The 23,635-nt window shown below is 36.1% G+C and overlaps 1 protein-coding gene across 1 annotated transcript in view; it reads right to left on the bottom strand.

Annotated features, from left to right (window-relative positions):
- The window catches only part of LOC129276242 (matrix metalloproteinase-16-like), a 29,499-nt gene extending 13,059 nt beyond the window's left edge, over positions 1 to 16,440 (bottom strand). The window contains exons 1-7 of the mRNA XM_054912648.2: positions 16,137 to 16,440; positions 7,291 to 7,414; positions 5,699 to 5,898; positions 3,323 to 3,545; positions 2,595 to 2,753; positions 1,595 to 1,741; positions 41 to 180 (exon numbers count right to left, since the gene is read on the bottom strand). Coding sequence (XP_054768623.2) covers positions 41 to 180; positions 1,595 to 1,741; positions 2,595 to 2,753; positions 3,323 to 3,545; positions 5,699 to 5,898; positions 7,291 to 7,414; positions 16,137 to 16,232 — 1,089 coding nt within the window. The 5' untranslated portion in view covers positions 16,233 to 16,440. The remainder of the gene's footprint in view (positions 1 to 40; positions 181 to 1,594; positions 1,742 to 2,594; positions 2,754 to 3,322; positions 3,546 to 5,698; positions 5,899 to 7,290; positions 7,415 to 16,136) is intronic.
- Between the last annotated feature and the right edge of the window lie 7,195 nt (positions 16,441 to 23,635).

The raw sequence follows: 23,635 nt of genomic DNA, 5'->3' as shown, positions 1-23,635 counted from the left end.
ATTATAGTTAGTTAACATTTTATTTTAACCATTTACCTACCTTAAAAAAGTAAGTGTTTCCGTTGTACTGGTAATACAATGCAGCGTCTAAGTTGGTTTCAAGGCCGGGAAATTCTACTTCTATTTTCTTTGGATAACCGTCAAGAATTGTGTCGCCGTCCCGACGAAATACGTGTGTTTCTATGGAAACAAAATTTTATAAAATAGGTTTAGTTCGCGTGATCAGCGCTTAGGCAAGGAATATTGTGAGTGTACGTGCTTGTGTGTAGAAGGAAAATAGTAAGAAGACGCTTATTTTCGAAGTGTCAAAGGTTTTGTATTTTTCAAACAAAATTCTCAGCTGGGATTTCAATGCTTTACCATTGACGAGTAGATTCATGGATTGATAGAACAAGGAGGAAAGAGAGTAAGGCACCGAAATATTACAGTCACACCAATAGAACCGACTCCAAACCGACAGTTGATATGTCACTGAAAAGAATACAATAACTTTTATCGGTCTGGAGTCGGTTTCGGCAGTGTGACTGTAACCAAAACCGACTCCAAACCGGTCGATAGTATGTCATTGGAAATATTGTATTAGCTATGATCCGTCTGGTCGGTTTCGGCAGTGTGACTGTAACCGAAACCGACTCCAAACCGACAGTTGGTATGTCATTGGAAAGAATACAATAGCTATGATCGGTCTGGAGTCGACTTCGGCAATGTGACTGGGGCATCGAACGAGGGCCGTTTCATAAAGGTGTTCGTATAAATTAAAGGGGAAGTTAACCCTGACAAAAAGTTAATTGCAAAAAAAGTTGAAAAAATATATAAAAAATATTGCCGAATGTTTGAGAAAAATCCATCAAAGTCTAAACTATTTATCAGAATTTGAATTATTTTATTTGTGAAGTCATATGCGAGCAGCTTTCTTACATAATTATATATGGTGAAAAATCAATGAAATGTCAATTTCTCAGATAGTTGTAAATGGTTTTTACTGTACCTTCAGTATATCAAGAGAAAAATCATGACGTCGCAAATCCCAAACTTAAAATTCTAATAACTTATTTAATCTTGAATGGATTTTCTTCAAGATTTCACTATTATCTTTTTTATTTTTTTCTGCTATTTTTACAACAATTTTTTTTCTTCAGAATTAACTTCCCCTTTAAGACTGAGTGATACATGTTTTTACCAGTAAAATAAAAACAATATTAATGTAGGATATACATAGCGCACTTATCCACCTTTTTAGGTGATCAAGGCGCTCCTATATATTACCCCGGTCAAGCTAGTCCCTCTACCGATTCCGGTGCTCACGGCTTTTTGAGGAATTACTTCCTGTCGATACCAATTTACCTCACCTGGGTCGAGTGCAGCAAAATTTTGGTAAATTTCTTGCTTAAAGAATACACGTCATGGCTGAAAATCTAATCCACGTTCCTCAACTTGTAAAACGAGAGTCTTAACCACTAGACCCCGACGCCCCTACACGTTCATTGGTGATTATTTACAAGAAAGGATCACCAGTCGTTCTTAAAGTCGGACAGCTTAATGAAACACCCACTGCCACTGGACAGGTCAACCCATACATGGATGCTTGTCTTACCGTTTCCCAAGTACGTACTGCCATCTCTCGTCCGTGTCGCAAAAGATATCTGGGTCATGCAATCGCTTGTCGGCGTAGATGGAGTACTGCTTGTCGGCGTAGAGGTAGTACTTCTCTCTTCAGGTCTTCCTTCTTCTACTCGTTCTCCTATGATATTTAAAGTATTTTAAAAAAAAATCAGAGAATTTTAGAATAATCTTATTCCCAAGTAAAGTTGTCCGAGGATGACCTATGCATTATGGTACTCTGATCAACGTGGGCAGTCTGCCCCCCCCCCCACCCTAGGATTTCGCCAGGTATAAAAAAAAACGGGAAGAAAAGAAGGGGGAAGAAAGAAAGAAAGAAAGAAAGAAAGAAAGGAAGGAAGAAAGAAAGAAAGAAAGAAAGGAAGAATGAAAGAAAGAAAGAAAGGAAGGAAGAAAGATAGAAAGTATTTTCCAGACGATCCTGGAAAGCGCCGACGGAGAACCATCAATGAATCATCAGAGAACAGAAAACCTACAGATAATTTTCAAGAACTCAAAGAGAGCCCTCAAGAACCGTCAAAGAACCATTAAGGAACCATTAGGGAACCCTCAGAGAGCCCACAGAGAATCCTCAATGAACCCCAAAGAACCACTCACCGCCAGTAATTACAATGAATAGTACAACAAAACAGACACGTTATTCAGGTACTTGTCCAGCTGAAGTAAACGTAATATAGCCTGAAAGAAGACTAACCGAAATTTCCTTCAGTTCACGGCGAGAAAAAAAAATGGAATTGCATTGCCGATGATAATGATTAAAATTAAATACATACATGCTAAAGACCCTAATTATGAAAGAGTATGAACATGGAATTAGTTTTGATCATTTATATTTTGATAGACAAACAATTTGTCTATTTTTCATGAATTATTTCAATCAATAAAATCACATTACTTACGCCTGTCCAGAATGCATTGCGCGCAGATTAATAACTCGTGTATGCCCTAATTATGATCTCGCCGCTACTGCTTACCATACAGTTGACGAATACCGGCGATATCATCGTCGTGGAGCTGGAAGTTCGATTGGTATCCTCTGTAGTACGGGCCCATGAGGGCGCCCGCCACTTCAGAATGGTCGAGACCAAGACTGTGGCCGAACTCGTGAGCAGCGACTTGGAAAAGATTGGTTCCTGGTTCATTAAAAAAATATGATGAAAGGACACTTAGGGCAATGGAAGCTCTACTTTATTTCCTTCAAGGAATTTCTTGTCGATTTCTCTTATTTATCTCCATTGTGAAAAGTGCAAGTGAATTATGGTCATGTGTAATAAATATTTGACTAAAACCACACTAAACTACGGTGGTGACTATTTTTTTTTGTATTAAAGAAGTTTTCATTTGATAACTTGAATTCAAATACAGAATAAAATCATATCATGATATTTTCTACAGGAAATTTGCAAAATCTCATTTGTAAACAATAAAGAAGACACCAAATTGTCAAGAAAATCGATGAATTTATGAAAATACATATCTAGAAAATTGTATGAACAAACATGCAATATATTTTTTGTTGACTTTGCTGGCTTTCCATAGTTACCATTGATCAGATTAATCGCAACTCTTATAGTGATAGTGGGACCTACAATGGACTTGCAATTGATTTCATGTTTCTTGCAATGCCCCACAAGTATCTGCCAGTTCAGTATTCAGCATACAGCAACATTCAAAGTATGATGCGGAGCATCTTTAAACTCACCGTCGCTAGTTCTATCCGTGAAATCTTCATCATCATCGAAGTGGGCGTCGCCGCCAAGTGGATGGGGTTGTGGGAAATACGCATGCGCTAGAACATTTGAACGGCCATCGAAGGCGGAGTCGGGCACCGGATCTCCGTGTTCACGCCTTGCAAAGATGATCCTGATGTCAGGTTCTTGAGTGTTGACTTCGTCGAAATTTAGATTAGAAACATCACTCCAAACCTGTGGATAGTAACCACACACAAAAGACAAACTGTGATTATAACCCGTTGTAATGGAAGGCCATGCCAGTCATTTGACGCCGGACTTATATTGGTGGTATTAGTTAGCACCCAATAGTGTTATTTCAACATTATTTTTATAACACCTTTGGTGTTATGTTCAAACTATAGAGTGTAATTTTAACACACTCTACAGTGCTTTTCCGAAAAAGTTTACACTTAGAAATAATCCTGTAAAATTATATATTTGAAGTATCCTGATTTTTTCCCACATTTAAACATTGATATACAGATCTCTGTAAGTAAATGAAGATATGACTGTCGAAAAATCTTTCCGCTGGAGTGAGTACCACTTACTTTGGAAAAAGTTAGTGAAAAATAATTTGCGCAGAACTTGGAAATAGTTATATGAATAAAAGTCTATGTTGATCATGAAGAACAAATGGACTTGAGCTATGTATTACGTTTTTGACCTGTTTCCTTTCCCAAAACACTTCATATATAGCGCCATTTCACACTCCCCCCTCCACACACACACCGAGGCCAGGGTGATGATACGACTTCTGCTTCACACGGAGCAGCTGTGATTGATATGAAATGGCTTAGGCTTGATTTTCCTTTTGTCTATCATTGTCTAGCTTAGAAAAAAAGTGTGGTGAAACAAGTTATACATGTAAATGAAATATGGAATATAAACCAACTTTAAATAATAAAAAAACCTAGTGAAAGAATGCTAGAAATGTCTGAAATAAAATTTTGTTTACATTCAGCTATGTCCTCAGATCCAGATGGCACAAAAATGGAAAAAGTTGTGCTTACCTCGGGTTGGAATGTGAATTTAGGTGGCAAAGTTGTTACAGAATATTCAAATGTTCATGTTTTATTTCAATTGGCTAAAAATGCAAAAGAAATGTATCACACTGTCAGTTTGTTTTCACCCTTTTTACTTGACATACATTTTTTTTTGCGTGAAAATTAGCATTTCTGCGCAAACCGATTTCTTCGAGGCTTACACAAATGTACAGTGTTCACTCAAGTGTAATATTCTGTCGAAATATTTACTTTCGTTTGATAGATGAGACCAAAACCCAAGAATATATGTGTCAAAAATTAACCCCAAGTTGTATATTTCTATTCTCAGGGATTTTTAAAGTGTAATCATTTTTATTGATACGCGCTGCACCGACAGAGTCAGTTTTAACGCACTGGGGCTGTTGCTTTTTATGGAATAAAATGATACTAGGCCAGGTACTACAACCGTTACTATTACCACTACTACAACAACAACAAATACTACTACTACTACTACTACTACTACTACTACTACTACTACTACTACTACTACTACTACTACTACTACTACTACTACTACTACTACTACTACTACTACTACTACTAATACTACTACTACTACTACTACTACTACTACTGCTACGACTATACTGCTACTACTTTTACTACTACTACTACTACTACTACTACTACTACTACTACTAATACTTTTAATACCACTACTACTACTACTACTACTACTACTACTACTACTACTACTACTACTACTAATACTACTACTACTACTACTACTACTACTACTACTACTACTACTGCTACACCTACTACTACTACTACTAATACTACTACGACTATACTGCTACTACTTTTACTAATACTACTACTACTACTACTACTACTACTACTACTACTACTACTACTACTACTACTACTACTACTAATACTACTACTACTACGACTACCGCTACTACTTTTAATACTACTACTACTACTACTACTACATAACTACTACTACTACTACATAACTACTACTACTACTACTACTACTACTACAACTACTACTACTACTACTACTACTACTACTGCTACTGCTACTACTACTACGACCAGGGGCCGCAGAAGCGGGGGGGGGGGGCTTCAACCCTCCCCCACTTTTTTCAAAAACCGTGTACAAAAACGTAAAAATGACCATATGATTGTGATTTTTTTGCATGGTCAGCCCCCCACTTTGAAAATCGTTCCGTGGCCCCTGACGACTGCTGCTAATACTTTTAATACCACTTCTACTACTGCTGCTGCTGCTACTACTACTACTACTACTACTACTACTACTGTAGTAGCAGCAGCAGCACTATATATTACCTTCAAAGCATCTTGCATGATTCTCTTCTGATCTAACTGTGGTAATTGATTGGTTGGTATAAGGATATTCCACGTGAGATCGGACTTTGGCCAGGGATTTCTTGCTAAATAACGTTTCTTTCTCAAAGAAAATGTTTCCATGTCTTTCATTCCACAGCGCGGTGTGTTCATTAAAGCCTTAGATTCATTGTTCAGAGTCCCTATATACAGATATAGATTATCAAGAAAATGGTGATGATGATTATGATTATGGTAATGATAATGAAAAATCCATATTTTGTCGTTAAAAGAAATCTGAAATAGAAATACGCCGAAAAAAACATTTGTGCTCAGCCACTGTAGCGCCAGCTCAACGTTGCTCCCTCATCGTTGAAAGTCAAACAGGAGAGCAGCAACTCCATCTTTAAATGTATATTTTTTTTTCTGATGTGGCCGTGGCTTGAACTCCAGACATCCCGGTTATGAGACGGACGCTTTACCAACTGAGCCAACACACGATAGTGACGATATAACATAATGAAGATATAATAATAACAATACTAATAATGAATAATAATAATAATAATGATAATAATATTAGAGCTGTTGGAGTCTAATGGTTTATGAAATATGGGACCCACAGAACTATTAGAAAATATCTATTGGAGCAACATCCACCTACAGAAAAATGCTGATGGTTAAATATAAATTATGTTGGACCAACAGAAAACATCTAATGGACCCATAGAAGATTCAAGATTCAAGATTCAAGAAGTTTATTTCATTTCCATGACAAATATAAATCAAATACAGATAAAAATCAAAGTACGAGTACAAAATCAATTTTACCTGAACATAATTATATAACAAAAGCTTGTATAAACAGTAAAAAAACGTGTATGGAAATGGAAATGAGGGGATCCACTAAAAAGCATTGCTTGTAGAGCGTGGATCCCCTATAGCGAGTTGAAAAAATAATTCATATTAAGCAATTGAGAAAAGGCAAAATAATAAATATTAACTAAATGTGGAAATTCATTCGATTGTACAAACATACAATATTATAAAATGGGAAAGTAAAATGTGATAAATATAATAGGAAAACTATTTTAGAGAAAAAAAAGGAAATGATAGCAAAAAATTGAAATAAGGTGACAGAAGTACTGGACGACATGCATTATCAAAGAAATCTAATGGACCAAAAGGTAATTTGTATTGGCCCAACAGAAAACTTCTATTGGACCTACACCAACAAATTATATTAGACCCACAGGAAACATCTATGGGACCCATAGAAATCTATTGGACCAACAGAAAACCTCTATTGGACCATCAAAAATATTATATTAGACCCACAGGAAATTTCTGTTGGATAATGATAATACATGTAATGATAATGATGATGGTGATAATAATAATAATGATAGTGATAATAATAATATTAGTAATAGTAATAATGATGATAATAATAATAATGATAATATTAATGATGAGAAGAAGAAAAAGAGGACGAAGAAGAAGAAAAAGAAGAAGAGGAGGAGGAGGAGGAGGAGAAGAAGAAGACCAATGATAAGAAGATGATGAAGAAGTAGAAAATACTATATGAATGTTACCTGTCATTGGAATATTTCCCATTTTCTGGAAGTACATGATGGCTCTTCTCATAACCTCTTCATTCTTTGGCATACCATCTACCATGTCACTGTCTTTAAGGTAGCCATATTTATTCAAGAATGACTGTAATTTGAAGAGAACAAATATATATTTGATATGCAAAATAATAATCATTATTACTATACTTACTTATATAATTATATAGCGTTTAACACTTACTTTATCAGAAGTCTCTAAGCACTCTACATTAATGCAGCATAATATTATCCTGGCTTAGGCAGAGCAGCTGTTACGCGTTCATGCGTTTAAAGGAAGTTAACTTATAGAGTACCGAAGTGATGACGTCATATTTTTTTTTTTCATTTCAGCATTTTTGATACCATATTCTGGTAGAGCACGATGGAAAACGCCCACTACCAAAATTTGGTGGAATCGGTCCATGGGGGCCTTAGATATGACCTCATGAATACATGAAATCAGCCCCATGTATTCATAAGGTCATATCTAGGGGCCCATAACCCGATTCCTACCAAATTTGCTCTACAAAAAATATGGTATCAAAAACGCTGACGTGCAAAAATTGATGACGTCACACTTCGGTACCCTATAACAACCTACATTTTGACATGGCGAGATACGTCATTTTGCCAGGTCGACTTATAAATAGAGATCTGTCGACACAGTGGCGTACAGATGGGGGGGGGGGGGGGTCACGATCAAGAAAAAAGTATAAAAGGAAACATAGAATGGTGAAATATGGTATCATTCTACTAATATTATGCCAAAATATTTTAATAAATTTTACGCGATACGCCATATCTAGCCATCTCAAAAATTTTTGATCGTTACGCCTCTGTGTTGACATGGTGTGATACGTAGTAAATAACGCTAACGTAACTCGCCGTGACGACAGTTATTGTTGATAAGTCTACAAGGCAAATTCCTTCCACCGTGACGACATTTACTGTTGATAAGTCTACTAGGCAAGATACCTCTCACCATGACGACATTTATTGTTGATAAGTCTACTAGGCAAGACACCTCTCACCATGAGGACATTTATTGTTGATAAGTCTACTAGGGAAAATACCTCTCACCATGAGGACATTTATTGTTGATAAGTCTACTAGGCAAGACACCTCTCACCATGAGAACATTTATTGTTGATAAGTCTACTAGGCAAAATACCTCTCACCATGACGACATTTATTGTTGATAAGTCTACTAGGCAAAACACCTCTCACCATGAGGACATTTATTGTTGATAAGTCTACTAGGCAAGATACCTCTCACCATGAGGACATTTATTGTTGATAAGTCTACTAGGCAAAATACCTCTCACCATGACGACATTTATTGTTAATAAGTCTACTAGGCAAAATACCTCTCACCATGACGACATTTATTGTTGATAAGTCTACTAGGCAAGACACCTCTCACCATGAGAACATTTATTGTTGATAAGTCTACTAGGGAAAACATCTCTCACCATGAGGACATTTATTGTTGATAAGTCTACTATGCAAGATACCTCTCACCATGAGGACATTTATTGTTAAGAAGTCTACTAGGGAAAATACCTTCTCACCATGAGGACATTTATTGTTGATAAGTCTACTAGGGAAAATACCTTCTTACCATGACGACATTTATTGTTGATAAGTCTACTAGGGAAAAAACCTCTCGCCATGAGGACATTTATTGTTGATAAGTCTACTAGGCAAGATACCTTCTTACCATGAGGACATTTATTGTTGATAAGTCTACTAGGGAAAAAACCTCTCGCCATGAGGACATTTATTGTTGATAAGTCTACTAGGCAAGATACCTTCTTACCATGAGGACATTTATTGTTGATAAGTCTACTAGGGAAAATACCTCTCACCATGACGACATTTATTGTTGATAAGTCTACTAGGCAAAATACCTCTCACCATGACGACATTTATTGTTGATAAGTCTACTAGGCAAAATACCTCTCACCATGACGACATTTATTGTTGATAAGTCTACTAGGCAAAACACCTCTCGCCATGAGGATATTTATTGTTGATAAGTCTACTAGGCAAGATACCTCTCACCATGACGACATTTATTGTTGATAAGTCTACTAGGCAAAATACCTCTCACCATGACGACATTGATTGTTGATAAGTCTACTACGGAAAATACCTCTCACCATGACGACATTTATTGTTGATAAGTCTACTAGGCAAGACACCTCTCACCATGAGAACATTTATTGTTGATAAGTCTACTAGGGAAAACACCTCTCACCATGAGGACATTTATTGTTGATAAGTCTACTATGCAAGATACCTCTCACCATGAGGACATTTATTGTTAATAAGTCTACTAGGGAAAATACCTCTCGCCATGAGGACATTTATTGTTGATAAGTCTACTAGGCAAGTTACCTTCTTACCATGAGGACATTTATTGTTGATAAGTCTACTAGGCAAGATACCTTCTTACCATGAGGACATTTATTGTTGATAAGTCTACTAGGGAAAAAACCTCTCGCCATGAGGACATTTATTGTTGATAAGTCTACTAGGCAAGATACCTTCTTACCATGAGGACATTTATTGTTGATAAGTCTACTAGGGAAAATACCTCTCGCCATGAGGACATTTATTGTTGATAAGTCTACTAGGCAAGTTACCTTCTTACCATGAGGACATTTATTGTTGATAAGTCTACTAGGCAAGACACCTCTCACCATGAGGACATTTATTGTTGATAAGTCTACTAGGGAAAATACCTCTCGCCATGAGGACATTTATTGTTGATAAGTCTACTAGGCAAGTTACCTTCTTACCATGAGGACATTTATTGTTGATAAGTCTACTAGGGAAAATACCTCTTACCATGAGGACATTTATTGTTGATAAGTCTACTAGGCAAGATACCTTCTTACCATGAGGACATTTATTGTTGATAAGTCTACTAGGCAAGATACCTTCTTACCATGAGGACATTTATTGTTGATAAGTCTACTAGGGAAAAAACCTCTCGCCATGAGGACATTTATTGTTGATAAGTCTACTAGGCAAGATACCTTCTTACCATGAGGACATTTATTGTTGATAAGTCTACTAGGCAAGACACCTCTCACCATGAGGACATTTATTGTTGATAAGTCTACTAGGCAAGATACCTTCTTACCATGAGGACATTTATTGTTGATAAGTCTACTAGGGAAAATACCTCTCACCATGAGGACATTTATTGTTAATAAGTCTACTATGCAAGATACCTCTCACCATGACGACATTTATTGTTGATTAGTCTACTAGGAAAGATACCTCTCACCATGACGACATTTATTGTTGATATAAAGTCTACTACGCAAAATACCTCTCATCATGACGACATTTATTGTTGATAAGTCTACTAGGCAAAATACCTCTCACCATGACGACATTTATTGTTGCTAAGTCTACATTTATTGTTGATAAGTCTACTAGGCAAGATACCTCTCACCATGACGACATTTATTGTTGATAAGTCTACTAGGCAAGGTACCTCTCACCATGACGACATTTATTGTTGAAAAGTCTAGTAGGGAAAATACCTCTCACCATGACGACATTTATTGTTGCTAAGTCTACATTTATTGTTGATAAGTCTACTAGGCAAGATACCTCTCACCATGACGACATTTATTGTTGATAAGTCTACTAGGGAAAATACCTCTTACCATGAGGACATTTATTGTTGATAAGTCTACTAGGGAAAATACCTCTCACCATGACGACATTTATTGTTGATAAGTCTACTAGGCAAGAAACCTTCTTACCATGAGGACATTTATTGTTGATAAGTCTACTAGGGAAAATACCTCTCACCATGACGACATTTATTGTTGATAAGTCTACTAGGCAAGATGCCTCTCACCATGACGACATTTATTGTTGATAAGTCTACTAGGCAAAATACCTCTCACCATGACTACATTTATTGTTAATAAGTCTACTAGGCAAGATACCTTCTCACCATGAGGACATTTATTGTTGATAAGTCTACTAGGCAAAACACCTCTCACCATGAGGACATTTATTGTTAATAAGTCTACTATGCAAGATACCTCTCACCATGACGACATTTATTGTTGATTAGTCTACTAGGAAAGATACCTCTCACCATGACGACATTTATTGTTGATAAGTCTACTACGCAAAATACCTCTCACCATGACGACATTTATTGTTGATAAGTCTACTAGGCAAAATATCTCTCACCATGACGACATTTATTGTTGCTAAGTCTACATTTATTGTTGATAAGTCTACTAGGCAAGATACCTCTCACCATGACGACATTTATTGTTGATAAGTCTACTAGGCAAGATACCTTCTCACCATGAGGACATTTATTGTTGATAAGTCTACTAGGCAAGATACCTTCTCACCATGAGGACATTTATTGTTGATAAGTCTACTAGGCAAAACACCTCTCACCATGAGGACATTTATTGTTAATAAGTCTACTATGCAAGATACCTCTCACCATGACGACATTTATTGTTGATTAGTCTACTAGGAAAGATACCTCTCACCATGACGACATTTATTGTTGATAAGTCTACTACGCAAAATACCTCTCACCATGACGACATTTATTGTTGATAAGTCTACTAGGCAAAATACCTCTCACCATGACGACATTTATTGTTGCTAAGTCTACATTTATTGTTGATAAGTCTACTAGGCAAGATGCCTCTCACCATGACGACATTTATTGTTGATAAGTCTACTATGCAAGATACCTCTCACCATGACGACATTTATTGTTGATAAGTCTACTAGGCAAAATACCTCTCACCATGACGACATTTATTGTTAATAAGTCTACTATGCAAGATACCTCTAACCATGACGACATTTATTGTTGATAAGTCTACTAGGCAAAATACCTCTCACCATGACGACATTTATTGTTAATAAGTCTACTATGCAAGATACCTCAAACCATGACGCCATTTATTGTTGATAAGTCTACTAGGCAAAATACCTCTCACCATGACGACATTTATTGTTGATAAGTCTACTAGGCAAAATACCTCTCACCATGACGACATTTATTGTTGATAAGTCTACTAGGCAAAATACCTCTCACCATGACGACATTTATTGTTGATAAGTCTACTAGGGAAAATACCTCTCACCATGACGACATTTATTGTTGATAAGTCTACTAGGCAAAATACCTCTCACCATGACGACATTTATTGTTGATAAGTCTACTAGGCAAAATACCTCTCACCATGAGGACATTTATTGTTGATAAGTCTACTAGGCAAAATACCTCTCACCATGACGACATTTATTGTTGATAAGTCTACTAGGGAAAATACCTCTCACCATGACGACATTTATTGTTGATAAGTCTACTAGGCAAAATACCTCTCACCATGACGACATTTATTGTTGCTAAGTCTACATTTATTGTTGATAAGTCTACTAGGCAAGATGCCTCTCACCATGACGACATTTATTGTTGATAAGTCTACTAGGCAAGATGCCTCTCACCATGACGACATTTATTGTTGATAAGTCTACTAGGCAAAATACCTCTCACCATGACGACATTTATTGTTAATAAGTCTACTAGGCAAGATACCTTCTCACCATGAGGACATTTATTGTTGATAAGTCTACTAGGCAAAACACCTCTCACCATGAGGACATTTATTGTTAATAAGTCTACTATGCAAGATACCTCTCACCATGACGACATTTATTGTTGATAAGTCTACTAGGCAAAATACCTCTCACCATGACGACATTTATTGTTAATAAGTCTACTATGCAAGATACCTCTAACCATGACGACATTTATTGTTGATAAGTCTACTAGGCAAAATACCTCTCACCATGACGACATTTATTGTTGATAAGTCTACTAGGGAAAATACCTCTCACCATGACGACATTTATTGTTGATAAGTCTACTAGGCAAAATACCTCTCACCATGACGACATTTATTGTTGATAAGTCTACTAGGCAAAATACCTCTCACCATGAGGACATTTAATGTTGATAAGTCTACTAGGCAAGATGCCTCTCATCATGACGACATTTATTGTTGATAAGTCTACTAGGGAAAATACCTCTCACCATGACGACATTTATTGTTGATAAGTCTACTAGGCAAAATACCTCTCACCATGACGACATTTATTGTTGATAAGTCTACTAGGCAAAACACCTCTCACCATGACGACATTTATTGTTGATAAGTCTACTATGCAAGATACCTCTCACCATGACGACATTTATTGTTGATAAGTCTACTAGGCAAGATGCCTCTCATCATGACGACATTTATTGTTGATAAGTCTACTAGGCAAAATACCTCTCACCATGACGACATTTATTGTTAATAAGTCTACTAGGCAAAATACCTCTCACCATGACGACATTTATTGTTGATAAGTCTACTAGGCAAAATACCTCTCATCATGACGACATTTATTGTTGATAAGTCTACTAGGCAAGATGCCTCTCATCATGACGACACATCACTTTTTCTTTCTAAACATAAGTTGACTTGACAAGATATTACATCTCGTCTGTATCGTCAGCTTCTAGAGAATTCGTATATACCCATGGGCCGGGGTTAGGACATGCAGCAGTGTTAAAAAAGGATCGACAGATTTCTCCTTCCGGATATTTCACAATAAATATTCACTTCATTTTATGTTTTGGGAATATTGAAGAGATCAGTGTTCCCCAAACCCAAAGCTGTCATCCATTTACAGAATTAAAGACTAAAAACACCCCCTCCCCCACATTGACAAATAACGAAGTCATCCCATCGAGGCTCGCTTGTCAGCACAAGCCCTCGGTTCGATGAACAACTGAAAGCGATCTGAATATCAACGGGTTAAACCAGACTGAAAACAATGTGATTTGAACAGATGGCAATTGCTTAATTTTCTCCTTGTGGTTTTGTTATTATTTCAGTATGCTTATTATTGTGTGGGATGAAGTCAATGCCATAAAAAAAAACGTGAATGAAAATCTGATCATTATGACCGCATGCAAGTCATTTCCTGATGCCTATGCGATGAATAAAACATTGTATACAAAGAACATAGTTGATTAGATTCGCTAATGATTTCTTCCGGGTCCTGTTTCATTAACCAGTGTGTTAACACTTGTCATAATAACAAATGCACGATTTCTATAACAAATTCACTTTCAGCCAATCAGATTGACGGATTTCAGTAGCTTTAAAATGTTATTGCAAAGTTGTTATAATAACAAGTTTTATGAAAACGGGTCTTGGCCTTGGGAGTGAACCCAACCTACATTTATCATGTTTTTAATTATGTATCTCTGTACATGTGAATGAATATGGCCCTGGGAAGTGGATGTACACCCCCAGAATGTCCTTGGGAGTGCTGTGTGTATTATTCTCCATAGGCAGCACCCCCAAGTATTCTGGAAGTTGTTTAAAAGGGGGAAATGTAGCCCAAAATTACCATAATTTTGTACTGAAACCCCCTTTTTCAAATTTCTCGGGACCACTATGATACGCATCTTTTCAAATTTACATCAGCACCCCATATCAAAAAAATCGTTCCCAAGGCCCCGTGAATGACTCCTCAAATTTATTCAATCACTTATTACATAATCATTCTTTCATATCCTAGGGGTCCATGCTCTACAAGCTGCGCCTAATTCTTTCCATACAAATTTGGCATTATTTTGTTTGAATTGCTCACATAAAATTAGGCTGTTATACAATTATTATTGATTGATCTGTACTCGATTCGTAATTATATTGGATATGTATTTGATCTACACAGTATAAAAATACCACGTTGTTTAAGCCTGCCACTCTAACACAAGTTGTTTAAACTTTTTGGAATTGTTTAAACTTTTTAAACAACTTGTTTAAAAGTTTGAACAGTTGTTTACAAAGTCTAAACGGATTTTTGAAAAGTTTAAACAATAGTTGTTAGAGTGACGGGCTTAAACAACGCGCATGAAGTGCTTAAAAATTTAAACAGCGTTTTTACAGTGTATATTTGTGATGGAAATGAAATAAATTTCTTGAATCTTAAAATGTTGCTAAAATGATTTATTGACGGTCGTCAATCAATTGAATGGGGAAAATATGCAAAAAAAAGAATAGTTAAAGGGGGCATTCCAGGCTGAAATTTATGTGATTCGAACAGATAGTGTAAAACAAGACGAACAAAACACTTACATTTTCATCAAAGTTGGGCATTTATGACATTTCAACTTTTGCATTGTTTCGATGAAATATATAGTTCTCTGCATGCAATGAGCAAGCTGATAATGTCATTCCCCACTTATTCTTTTGAATCTTGTTTTAAGAGGTAATGTTTATTATTAAAAATAATTCTCCTTGCCAAGAATGTAAATATAGAATTGATTACTGATTTCAAAAGTGTAATATATTCATTGCTGAAACTTATTTTGTTACAAGGAAGACTTGTTTTTTAAACATGCGTGAAAAATTTGATAATCATGAGAAAAATGGCACATGAAAATGATCAACCCATCTAATGCATGATATTAAAGATGTTATACACTTTTGTTGTTGCAAGTGTTCGTGAAGGAATCTGTCGGCCTTGATACTGCGAGGCGGTGCAATTCAACATCCTTTGGAACGCCCAATGAAAAATCATTTTGAAAATGTTCTTGTATTAATATTATTTACATTCATTAGGGAAAAATGACCACTGTGATTCAAAGAGTGTTAAATTTCACTCCCTAGCAGTCATTATATTAGGCTTTTGCAACTAAGTCAATAAATATTCAACTGTTCAATACATAAAGAAATGAATTTACACGAGTAACATACCGTCATTTGCAGTTCTGTTTCAATCATTGGTGCTCCCATAGAACCAATAGCTGCCAGACAGCAGCCGAAAGAGAGAAGCGCCAATCTCGGCATCATTTTCGCGATCGATAACTTCAGTTTTTGTCTTTTCCAAACAGTGCTATTATAAAGAATCCCCTCACTTAAAAAATCCTAACGCTGTAACCCTCTTGCTTGAATGATGCTGATTGTGGCACGCCTTTCCTGAAAAATGATACCACTGTTGATTAAATTTCATTATATAAAGACCTGCTAGTTTATTTGTAGTTATCAGAATTCCATTTATGGATGAAAGGGATATAATTGGTTTCTTTCTAAGTTTTTTGCACGCGGCACCATTTTCACGGAAATTCCGCATAGTACACTGCACAGTGGGAAGTTGAGTCGGCCCACGTTTAGCCAGAGCAAATTATGATACAATTGATTAAAGGGTGAAGCACTGGCGTAAATCCGTGTTGATGGGTGGGGGAATCACTAAAATATTTTGGCATTTTTTTGGCAATCATGTTTTTAGATTTTCAAGGAATTGTCATTGATATGTCCACAGTGGCGTACCGTGGGTCACGGCATGGGGGGGGGGGGGCACCAGCAAAATTTTTGAATCACTGAGTGAATGCGCTAGTGAGCGCGCAAAGAGTGCTCAGTTGCCAGTTATACTGACCTAATAGAGACATTTTAAGGACAATGTCATTAAACGGATATGTATCTCCCTGATCAAATAATGCGAGCGCGAAGCGCGAGCTGAATTTTGTTTATATTCACACCTAAAAAGGGACATTATAATCAAATTTGTGTAATCATGATAGGTACCTGTCTCGCTAAACAATGCGAGCGCGAAGCGCGAGCTGAAAATTTAGATAATTCAGACCTGAAGTGGGGCATTCTAAGGTTTCTTTGTAGGAATTAACTAGGACCATACGTATTTCATTAACCAAATGATGCGAGCGCGAAGCGCGAGCTGAAATTTTTGATATTCAGATCAGAAGAAGGGACATTTTAAGGACTGATTTTAGGAATTCATGAAGAGCAGAGTGGAAATGGTGAACTGGCTCTTTATTTGCATTTTATGATTCAATAATATTGTTTCATTTGTTAAGCGGTATTTTAGGAATAATTTTCACCAATAAAACAATTATTTTTTCATTTCTTTCGTAAAAAGTGGGGGGATGTTTGTACAGGCCATCCCCCCCTCCTCGAAAAGTGGGGGGGGGGGGATATATCCCCCATCCCCCTCGGGATTTACGCCAGTGGATTAAAGGCAACGACGCACTACTATTGAATTGTTGATCATGATGTCAATTTCCGTAGAAAGTCATATGCAAAGTCACTGGAAAACTCTGTGCGTAGTTTTTATTATGGTACGTTAAAGCCACAGAAGGTCAAGTTCAGATTCATGGAAAGTAACTATTAGGAATTGGACAAAAGTGTAATCAACTCATACCGTTTTTACACAGAGACTCGGCTCGAGGGCTCGACATGCGAGTCATGCTCGACACGGCAATTTTATGCTGTGTAAACGCGATCAGTGTGATCCGCGAGCCGTGTCGAACACGGCATTTTTGATCAGTCAAAATCATTAGTTTCAACCCGCAAGCCGAGTCAGACTCGCCTATTTTTTTTTTGTTCATGTGTAAACAGAAAGCCGTGTCGAACCCGCATGACCTAGGTAAAAAATGCCATATTTTGTAACGTATATTCTACTTCCGTGCTTGGTCCGCGGGCCGTGTCGAACTCGCCTTTTTTGTTTCAGTATAAACGAGATCACAGTTGCCATCTTCGCAGCGTTCGACACTGCTTGGGGATTCAACACTCGAGCCGAGTTGTTTTTAAAAAAAAGGTATCAATAAATATTCTAGGCCTATTCTATCACCATTGCCAAAACCTTATTGTCATGTGAAGTCACGTAACATAGATTTCGTCACTCCAACCTTGGACATGGGGCACGCAATACCTGTGCTTCTCCTAGAGTTTAGATATAACACCAGAGTGTTAGAATGACACCACCAACTAACACCGATGTATATGCTGTGGTTCGCTATATGTACACCGACTTAACACCACAGTTATTGTGTATTTGTATATGATCACAAAACTATATTATTCGGAAATGTAGAACTTTGATGATTATTTACTATTTTCTCATGGTGGTTTTGTTATGATCTCATCCTATGTATAAACGATCGCGCGGGATGGGGTTCGTGTAGTTTGAAAAGGTGAGTAAATTCGGATCACTATGTCCTTTTTTTTGGTACGTGCAAGTCATTTCCTGATGCCTTTCCAATGAGAAAAAAAAATCATATGAAAAGTATACACAGTCGAATTTATTTTCCCCATTGTTTTGTTCTGGCGTTATGAGTGAACTCTAGCATGCAATGTTTACAATATTATACTGCATATCAACGCCCGTCAACCAATTATTATTGAACGGAAAAGCATAAAGGCAGACATGGATCGTTAAAGGGGTAATCAGGGTTGAAATTATGCAATTATAAGAAAAGATATATAGAGATAAACCAGACAGAGGAATCAATGAAAAAAGATGTGACATTTCAACTCTTGGGCTATTTCGGCGAAACAGCTCGTGCTCTGCATGTCCTCAAGAATATGCAATGAGCAAGCCGTTGACGTTATTTCCCCACTTATTCTTATGTATCCTATATATTCTTATGTTATCAGATTTTGATGAATTTTCTGTGTTTTGCTCTTTGCACTTTACTTTATCATTTAGAATATGATTTTACCTTCCAGTGGCCTTTCAAGGTATAGAAAATACTAGTTTGATTATTCTCGGAATCCTCTGAGACTTCGGATGTGTACCTCGATCCAGGGCCCATGACACAAAGCTTTGAAAGCATAGTAGAACATTTCTCTACAACTGATTGCATTGACTACAATATATAATTAATTGTAAAAGTCAAGTGTACGATTAATCGCTAAGCTTTGTGTGACGAGACCATGAACCCTTTAGTTTTTTGGGCACTCAGGTGTGTGTTTCATAAAGCTGTTCGTTAAGTTACGCACAACTTTACGCACGACTGGAACATGTTCTTGGATCATAATGTAAATTATTAAGCACAAGAAGGGATCACCAGTCGTGCGTAAAGTCATTCGTATCTTACGAACAGCTTTATGAAACGCCCACCTGGTCTCAAGTTGTGGTTTAACTGTTCAATTCATCAACATGATCAACTTATTTGAAACTGGCGCCGCGTGTAGTGTGGTGAGGCAAAGTCGACTGGTTGGCAATCCTGTATATTCAATTCTCTGTTTCATTTTAAAAAGAGAGTCTGAAATTTGCATCGAATAATATAAAACTTAAAATTATAAGAAGATCAATATTATACATAAATCGTGCCTGCTCCCTAAATCAATACCAAACAAGTTACTGATATTCGGATAGCTTGTTGTATCGTTAATCTATTGGTCAATATAATCAGAAAGGTTATTCCAAATGGGTATCGTAGATTCACAAAAATATGATTCAGAGTTTCTGGAACAATCTTCCAAACATGACAAAATGGGGAGTCGTTTCTTCCAATATGGAATTAAAATGACTTGAGTGCTGTCGCATTATGAAGGTTTTGTTTGTGAAAAAAGGGACTTTAGTTGTGCATATAATTTTTTTGTTTTGTTTAGCAGATCAGTCAACTCTATCTAGTCAAAGATATCTTTCACATTTTATTTATCCATCAACCCTTGTACCATCTTTTGTCAGTCTCAGAGTTTTTGTTTTACATATCTAATGTTTTTTTTCTTTCTTTTATTCTTAATATGTACTTGTTTGATGTATTTGATTTTGTATTGTTATCATGTCAATCTTCTGTGCGATTCTTGGTGATTTATAATAAATAACTGTCTGGAAATAATAACAATATCTTTCTTCACCATAAAAGAATGGAGGGGGGGGGGGGGCAATGGCAAACATGATATCAACGATTTTTTTCGCTTCCAATAATTTAGACTTCAGAATAGGGGAAAGAGGTTTTATTGGATGTTCCTTCGCTGAACATTCAAATGACTTGATAATATTTTATAGCAATAATTATGTGAATATTAAATTCCACAGCACATCCATGAATATTTGCTTCTCCCATGGCTTTATCATTGTGAAGTGGTAGCATTATCTGAATTCATGTTAAAACAATTAAAATTTCTCATTGTTTCAAAACATTCGCTAATGAAAGCTGCTGAACACATAACATCATGAACAATACGTTCTAGTTTCATAAAACAATTACAATATGAGTGTGATACAATTTCTATTAGCTTATCAAACAGATAATAGGTTAACAATACAAAAGGCTTACTAGTGATTAAAAAAGATCTTTAACATTGGTGTGTATTGAATATAATGGATTAAAAAAAATGAAGAAAAAAAAATCTACTTCGTGCAGAAACTTTCAAGATATCTGTAACTGAAAAACCATGATTTATTTTGTTTTTCTCATATTAGTAATTGCCTCCTAGTTAAAGAGTTTAATTGTGACGCATGCATTTTGAAATTGAATATAATTGGGATGGTCTTTTCACTGTTTGGAAGCACTAAATGATGATTTCTGGGAGCAATATCATCAGGGCTTCATTTTAACAACATATCACAGAGACCAGTGACAAAAGGATCATTGCAGCTCAGATTTTGTTTAAAGTCAAATCAATATAAGCCAATTCGTTCAAACGGTAACGAATTATCTTGCCAGGAAAAACACACACAAACTTGCTCTTCATTTTCAAAATTGGAGATTATATTTGTATAATAGAAATGGTTTATTAAACAAAAAGTCACCTTCGGTCCATAAAAGGCTGAATTACAGATTTTTAATACAATGAAAATAAATAAAGATCGAATTCAGATGAAAACACAACATATTACAGTAATATGAATTCAAAATACATAAAAGGTATACAAGTCTGAGGTAAATAATATTAAAGGTAATGTGGACATCATCATAATTTCAACTGCAAGCTAATTTAAGATATTTTGTTCTTATCATTTTGTAACCATTTATTCATTATTATTATAATCTAAGATTTTCATTATTATTATCATTATTGTTATTATCATTATTATTACTATTATTATTGTCATAATTATTATTATTATCATTATTATTATTTTGTTATTATTTTTGTACATATTTACCTCCCTTTTTCTTTTTTTTTCTTCATGATTTGCATTTGAAATTACTTTGTAGCTGCATGCTGAAATTGATCAATAAATGTTAAAAAATTAAAAAACATGCTTATCCTGATTTTGTTCTATCAATTGCATGACACAGATTTAGTAATCAGCGGACATCCAAAGTCCAGAAGGATATAACATTGCCATATGTGACCTGACAACCCGAAACCAATACTCGCTAGGAAAGATTCTCTGTAAATAGCCAAAATAGTAATTTGGCCTTCAAAAATTAAAGATAAAAATAAAAAGATAAAATAATAAAAGGAAACCTGTTTTGAAGAGTAATTCTTTCAATCCATGCTATCAAAATTTAAAGTCGTAAAATTAAATAAAAGACCGGGATACAAAATGTTTCTGTGACACCGTCATTTTTCCGGACTCCTTGGATGTTTCACTGAAATTGCACAGTAAGCATATCTCATGCTTGAGTGAACCCGAACTTGAAACAATGTTTTCTTGCTATTCTTTGAAGTTGCAACTGAATTTCTTCCACATTTTAACATGTTTTAGTTTTAAAGCTTAACCCATTGCCTCCTGGAACCGGGGGATCTCTGTACAAAGCGTATGATGATGTTTATTACTTTCGTACATAAACATCGTTATCTGTGGAACGTTCATGGTAAAATGGTTCCATGACATTTGCTCCGACGACAAGTTATCCGATGGAAAACCTGCACGCACGTTGAGCCAAACACAAAACATAACCTCCAAAACTAAATAAACCCTAATCCTAATCTTTAAAACCCTATCACAATAATAACTCTAAGCCTAAGCCACCCGAGATATTAAGACCGGAGCAAATGTCGCAGGATCATATGTCGTGTCACTGGTAACATGTAAACAATTTCTTTCATTCAAAGCGGAATCCAAGTAGCATGCTTTTTTATTGAACTTTACTTTGATCACCGCAGTTACATGGAATGAGGAATAGCGTGGGTTTAAGGAAGTTAAAATGAACGCAGTTTAGCGTGAGTATTGAGGTCATTCTATTGGTTTTAGGTAACAACAGTCTGGTTCTCATAAAAAGTTGAAATAATGGTTAATGAGCCTAATCTTTGCCTATAATTAGGATTGTGAAAAAGTCAATCAAAATATTTGTGCTTTAAATCACAAATATTTACACACACATACTTTTTTGTCTAATATCTATTTATTTCATCATTTCTTCATTAAGAAATCATTGCGCTCCTATATTACCTATCCTAAGCTAGGCTATCGATTCCGATGCTCACAGCTTTGTAAATCACTTCCTATTAGAAGGCGGGGTAAGTTGAGCATAGGGGCAAGTTGAGCCACCGCCCCCAGGCCAATAATGAATGAGTCAGACATTATGGTGGTGTCATGTATTGATGACCCATTACATAACCATTAACCCCACCACATTGTTTTCAACTTTGAAACAAAAAGTATATTTTTAGAGGGAAAAATACAAATTTCAGCCAAAAAAGTAAAAAAGGGTGTGAAATAGATAAGTGTTTTTTACACACACACTTCTTTACATATAATAAAGCATAAGAACAACATTGTCAGTCCAGATATGGATCTTCATTCTTGTCACAGTCTTTTACATGATGGATACATAAGAAATGTGTGGATGCGAAATTATCGCATTAAGTTCGGACTGGGGTAAGTTGAGCCAGCAAACATGGGGCAAGTTGAGCCATGGTAATTCTTATGGTAATGTAAACAAAAACACAATCAAACCTTAAAAAGCCATTGATATGCAGGCAGAAAAGAGCAAATTCACATGACAGTTCTTTTACTTTTAGAGAATGTTGGTATTTTTAGAGAATTAGCAAGTGAAAAGACTTTAAATAAAAAATTGACATGCTGGTTCTTCCCGCATACATTTTGTACATAGTTTTTGTGGCTCAACTTACCCTCGAAGGTGGCACAACTTACACCATAGATGGGGCAAGTTGTGCCACTTGACATCATTTTTTTCAAAGGTCACAACGACTTTCAGTGTGGGGGTAGAAAGTTGTATATAGGTGAAAAAGATTTCCCAAGAATCATATTTAAAGGCAAGGTACTTATTTCTACAATATTATTAGTCATATCAATTCTATCATGCAAAATGCAAAAAGTGTCACAACTTACCCCGCCTTCCCCTACCCATTTCAGTTACCGCACCCGAGTTGAGTGCGGCACGTTGTGGATCGATTTCTTGGTGGATGAAATAATGCAATGGCCTGGATTCAAACACAGTAAAGGGAGCCAGGACCATCAGACCACAATGCTCCAACGCTCATAATCATTGCTTAATCTGTACATTTGTATTTTTTTGTTAACAATAATAATA

Source organism: Lytechinus pictus, chromosome 14, assembly GCF_037042905.1.
Source record: "Lytechinus pictus isolate F3 Inbred chromosome 14, Lp3.0, whole genome shotgun sequence".
NCBI classification, from domain to species: Eukaryota; Metazoa; Echinodermata; class Echinoidea; order Temnopleuroida; family Toxopneustidae; genus Lytechinus; species Lytechinus pictus.
Note: the sequence above shows the minus strand (reverse complement) of the source record. Positions and strands in the feature narration are given on the sequence as shown.